Here is a 6,000-nt window from a genome sequence, read left to right on the forward strand (position 1 = left end):
ATCACATAGTTCTAACGTCTACTGGACAACAATGAAAAAGGTTACCGTCTTTGTTAGGGGTTCAAGTACAGTAAACGTCATAGACCTTGAATTTAAATTTTGTTCACAGTATTCAAAGAAGGATCATATATGCAAAGCACGCATTGAAAGTATTTTGTCCTGTCTCGAGTCCTTCAAGGACTAAATGGCCAAATTTACATGTCTGACGAATAGTTTCTATTTACAGAAATGTTTACATTAACACTTTTAAGTACTGTGGTTTGGGGTATTTTATAATTTAGAATTTAAGTCAGTGACTACATTCTAGGAACTCGGTAACCACTGATCGTGCGTTCCTTCTAGTAGTTTAGTTATTGGTTTTAATTATTTACCTTTATCTTTTCCTCGAACGACAAAATCAAAAAGTCCTTAGCCTACACTTGAACACGTTGACAGTACCGTTTTAGCTACTATTGGACGATACTATTGGAAGATATCATTGGACGTTACTAGCATAACTGATCTAAGAAGCCACATTCCTTCAAATGAGGTCAAGTGCACAAAATACTTTTAATGCTTTTTATAATATCCTAAAAGCATTCTGAGGTAACGAATTGTCGAGGAGACGAAGATAAACGTCTTTGATTGCCAGCCTGGACACAATTGGGAGTGCCGATGGCCGAGCGGTCTAAGACGTTGGACTTTGAGTCTGAGTTAGAGATAGCTCAGGTTCAAACCCTGTCTGTTAGTGAAGCGCTTTTTATCAGTACTATCGACCTTGTACTGTATCGACTCTCCCCCTTATTCTGTTTGATAAGCTCCTCCTAAAAAGAGATAGACCTTATATAAAACATTTACAGTCAATAACAGAGTAATGATTGCTGTGCAGGAGTAAGGCACGCGACATACAGAGATGCTCGAGGTGTGGCACACTCCTACTTCTTCAGCTGGGAGCACGGACCTACTCGTAACCTGGAGGTTGACTGGCTGGACTCCCGCAACATCTGCCGCAGACATTGCATGGACGCTGTCAGCCTGGAAACCCCTCAGGAGAACGAGTTCGTCAAGCAGAGGATAGTCCGAAGTAAGTAGTTTCCCGTGATTTACAGACCAAAGTTGTAGCCTCAGCAAAATGTATCTCTTACTCAGATAAAAATTGCCATGGGCCTATGTGTTGCAGCAAGTCTGAATTATTTGCACGCCCCGAGGCATTATTTTAATTTTATACGTTTGATTACATATACCAGTTTCCCTTTAATTGCTTACCAGAAAGGAAAGATGAAAATAACACAGTTAATTGTATTATGTTATATTCTTCTTAGCCATACACTTAAAAATGTATACTTCCTAATAACGGTATCTTAGCCTTGAATACTTTCATTCTTCTTTGTATGTGATTATGTTGGTACGTTGAGACCTTGCTTACAAAATAGACAAATACCGTACCATAAATAATTGGTCTAGTTTTAATCTTGAAAACATTAGGTACGGTATCGAACTATTAAGTTTGAATACAAAAAGGAACTAGTTGTTGATCTATGTAAGTTTATAACTTCTAATTTAGTCTTTAAAGTTAAAAAAATTGCTCATTTTTTATTTATTAGTTTTTTTAACTAAATTAATGGTAGAAACTTTATTGTATGAGTTGAAATACAACACGAATAAAAGTGATGGAGACAGGATTTTTCCGGAGATTATCCATCGTTCAGTGAAACAAAAAATCAGTAACACTACGGTACGTTTCGAGATCTGGAATCTGATCTCTTCTTCAGGTAAATAACTAACCTAACACGTAATTATCTGGACCTGCAATTATGTGTTAGTTTAGTTATTTACCTGAAGAAGAGATCAGATTGCAGATCTCGAAACGTAGTGTTTCTGATTTTTTGTTTCACTGAACGATGGCAAATCTCCGGAAAAATCCTGTTTCCTTCACAATCCTTCCATCGTCAAAATAAACTTCAAACAACGAATAAAAGGATTGCACATACCTTGAACGTAGCGAACATAAACTAAAATAAAAATTAACTATTGGAGACATGCAGCATTTCAATCTTTCAAGAAGAGATTGCTAGCTTAATTATATATAAAATGTTTGTTTCTACAGATAATGTGAGATACATCTGGACATCCGGTCGCAAGTGTAACTTCGCCGGGTGCGACAGACCAGATCTGCAGCCCCCTAACGTGAACGGCTGGTTCTGGTCCGGGTCTGGTGCTAAGATCGGCCCCACCTCTCAGCGCAACACTGGAGACTGGAGCGCCACCGGCGGCTACGGACAGGCTCAGCCTGACAACCGGGAGGCACCTCAGGTCAGTACCTGCAGAAAATTAATGTGGTGTACATCCAAACCTGGCCTTCTTACGCTAAGGCTAAACGACAGGTCAAATAAGACAGTATTCCACATTTTGTAGTTGTGCATACTTCGCTATTAGACTTAAAAAGCTATTACTACTAAAAATGTGCAATTTTTCTAAGATGAGACATGTTTTACTGTAGTTATGATGTTCGAAATTTGTCACGTCTCAGCAATATAATCTAGAATTGTTTCTGACCAATTTTCTTACAATGTACATTTTAGATGAAGATTTCTGAAGCCAGAATTTTCAAAGTAAGTTTGAAAGGGGTTTTTAGATGTGGACATGGACAATCCCATCAAGAACTCATGAACTACAAGTTATGTCAAGCTTAAATTAGATAGTTGGCAACTTTTAGGAATTTTCCACTCCAATCTAAACTGGAAAACTGTCCAAATCCATTCAAACCCCATTTTGGCAAATTCAAGTGCGGCGATCTATTTTACCTCCACAGTAATTGAACCTGTGACCTATTAAAAGTTTGATAGTCACAGCCTTATAGCCTGCGCTGTAGTTTAAGAGGAATATAGAGTTATCACGCAGTGGTGTTTGTTGATACATAGAATAAATGAATCTTTTCCTAATGCATTTTTTTCTGATTATATTTGAGAATGATCATGTAAAATCTCTTGGGGTCATTGAAAGGATTGTAATCTCTGTTATCCCTCCCTTCGCTACAAAATTCTAAAGAAACGTACCAAACCTAAACAAGTGATTTAATTACTTATTCTAATTGCAGTTATTTGCAAAATTATCTCAGTTTCGGAAACCATTACAAATTGAGATAGTAAATATCCATTATAACAATACAATCCTTTAAACTATTCCACAAAAATAAAGTTCAACCATATAACAGTGTCTTTTGACACTGACTAGTATGAGGTATTGTATTTTTTCACGTTACAATTCTCTCTTTACAAAGTATTTACCTTTTAAGCCATAAATTTCATATACCTCCCACTAGCAGACTATTCTTGTTAAGAAACAGTTGAGATTGATTTGAAATAATCCATGGATTACGAGATGTAAATGTCAAAACAAAATGCCTGATATAAATGTACATGTAATAATTATCTTTCCCTTCCATACTGAAACCAAATGCCTTTTTTTGTCAAAAGTTCTGTGATTATCACTGAATAAAGACATCTCTTCTGATTGCTCAAATTACTTCCATCATGACAGCCCATAATATAAAAAATAAAGACATAAAGACATTTTTTGTTGTTGTCGTCATAAAATGAAGACAAACAAACATTTGAATACTATAGGCTTTTCAGGGTTGAGCAAAAACAGGTGGTGTGGGTGCTTCTTGTATGGATGAAAGGTAAGAAATCATGTCATGCAAGCAGCCTGCTAAACACATTGATGGTCTGGACATCCATAACTAATTATTCTAGACACTCTGTGTTTCAGTGTAGTTTCCAAGCCTACAAATCATAATTATTTCTCTGTAGTAGAAAAATATAAATTACTCGTGGTATAAAATTAACTTTATACCTATGTAAACCCCACCCCAAACTTGAACAATTCAATAGCAAAGTACCCCATTGAACATTTCAAAATAAAGGGGATTTAAAGACAAACTTTCTGGTGAAACAAACATTTTATCAGATAACTAGTTCTTAAAATATTAAGCTATTTTGTTACTAATAAAAACTTCTATCTTTATTTATAAAAATGTAAAAGGGATAAATACAGTAATTTAGTAACACTATTAATTAGTAAACCAGGAGTAAACATTAAATTTTTGTTTTCACCAATAAGTTTCACTTTGAATCCCCTTTAATTTTAGATGTTTTAGGGATACTGATTTTTTTTAAATTTTACGGTGGGAGAGAAGTGTGTTTACTTTTCTTGTAAGTATTTCTCATGGAACTAGATGTACCTCAAACTCCATATTTGTCTTTCAGTTTTTTTTTATATATACATGCAAGTTAAAAAAACCACTCAAAAAATCACTGCACACTACTACGATTACCACACAACATTTCTGCTCATACATCTAGTATTCCTCTTTTGAAGTCAACTGTACAATCCAACCTGCACAAGCTCCTTCTATAACCTTTTCACTGTTGGTTACAGGGTAATGACGAGTCCTGCTTGGCCATCTTGAACAACTTCTATCAGGACGGAGTCAAGTGGCACGATGTCGCCTGTCACCATCTTAAGCCTTTCGTCTGTGAGGACAGTGACGAGCTTCTCAACTTTGTCCGCTCACGTAACCCCGGCATCCGTCTCTAAACCCACCCCACCTGTCCCTCTCTCCTCTTGTGAATATTCCCTCCCCACCCACTTAATATATTGTTATTATATTTAGATTATATCGATGAAAATTCCCACTGTGAACTTAATTTTATTTTGTAATAAAATTCTTATTTAATTGTAAAATAAAAAAAGTACAAATTAAGCTAGAGTTTAATTAAATCCTGTGTTCTAAATGCAGATCCATATTAGTGCTTTAGATTAACCATCATGAGTATACAGTATCAAAAAAGCGATGAGGGCTTAAAAAATGTACATGAGTACTGAAATCAGCCCCTGTTAGTAATTTACAATATCTAGATTGGGAGGTGAGTGCCAATTTAGATTGGCACAGATAAAAACATGGTTTTCATGAAATTCAAACAGAAATTTTCCTGGAGAAATAAATCAATTGTCAACTGAGGGAATTCTGGTGGAGGTCAAAATAAGAAGGTAGTAAAATGGTGACAATTTTTCACATAATAACAATAATAAATCTTTATTGTGTTCACAATTTAAGAAAATTGTATACAATCGTCAATATGCATGTAGTAAAATAAAATTGAACTGTTTAAATAAATTTAAATATACATCATTTCACTTATTAAAAAGTTTTCAGCTATGCTGTTTAAAATTTAGAACCGAACTAAAGGACTTGATCAATTAATTTTAATTAATTTCAAATTTGATCCCAGTGGCTCATCATAAACTCTTCAACAGAGTAGAACACCCTCGACACCAATAGGTTTCTCAATGGAGCTTTGAATTTTGTAGGATCATTTAAATTTTTTATCTCATCAAGGAGCTTATTTATCAACTTAACACCAACCTCGGGTGGTAAATGTTCGAACATGGCAGTTCTGTGCTGTTGAATACGGAAGTTGTCCTGGCCCCTAGTTCCATATTGATGAACGTCCCTGCCGTCACACTTAAATCGGCAGTACACATTTAATAGGATATAGAGACAGGGCAAAGTCAGCAATTCAAGCTCCCTGAAGGAATTTTTACATAAATCTTTGAATTTAAATTTTGAAATTATTTGGAGAGCTTTCTTTTGAATTCTAAATACTCTTTCAAATTTGTATATTAGGATTTACAAGGCCAAAATAAGCCATTCTTAGTACATCCAAGGGGCAAAACTTTGAGTATAAATATACTCTTAAAGCATAAATGACCGAAAAAACCTTAGAACAGATGCTTTCTATGTGATCGTCCCATGTCAGGCCCCGATCAAGGCACATCCATAGGTACTTGGTAGAATTATTTTCCTCTAGGTGAAAATCATCCCCTATCACATCAGCACAATCCTTGGGCGTATATTGCTGAAGGCAAACGTTTATCACATTTGATTTGGAATTGTTTGCTCTCAGGTTCATTGTTGAGAAATACTGAATACATGAATTCAGTTTCAAAAAAGAACTG

The 6,000-nt window shown here is 35.3% G+C and overlaps 1 protein-coding gene across 2 annotated transcripts in view; it reads left to right on the forward strand.

Annotated features, from left to right (window-relative positions):
• The window catches only part of LOC124364459, a 28,744-nt gene extending 24,000 nt beyond the window's left edge, over positions 1-4,744 (forward strand). For both annotated transcript variants that reach the window (XM_046819960.1, XM_046819961.1), the window contains exons 3-5: positions 869-1,063; positions 2,087-2,292; positions 4,420-4,744. In XM_046819960.1, coding sequence (XP_046675916.1) covers positions 869-1,063; positions 2,087-2,292; positions 4,420-4,578 — 560 coding nt within the window. In that variant the 3' untranslated portion in view covers positions 4,579-4,744. The remainder of the gene's footprint in view (positions 1-868; positions 1,064-2,086; positions 2,293-4,419) is intronic.
• Positions 4,745-6,000: the final 1,256 nt, after the last annotated feature.

This window comes from Homalodisca vitripennis, chromosome 6, assembly GCF_021130785.1.
Source record: "Homalodisca vitripennis isolate AUS2020 chromosome 6, UT_GWSS_2.1, whole genome shotgun sequence".
In the NCBI taxonomy this organism is placed as follows: domain Eukaryota; kingdom Metazoa; phylum Arthropoda; class Insecta; order Hemiptera; family Cicadellidae; genus Homalodisca; species Homalodisca vitripennis.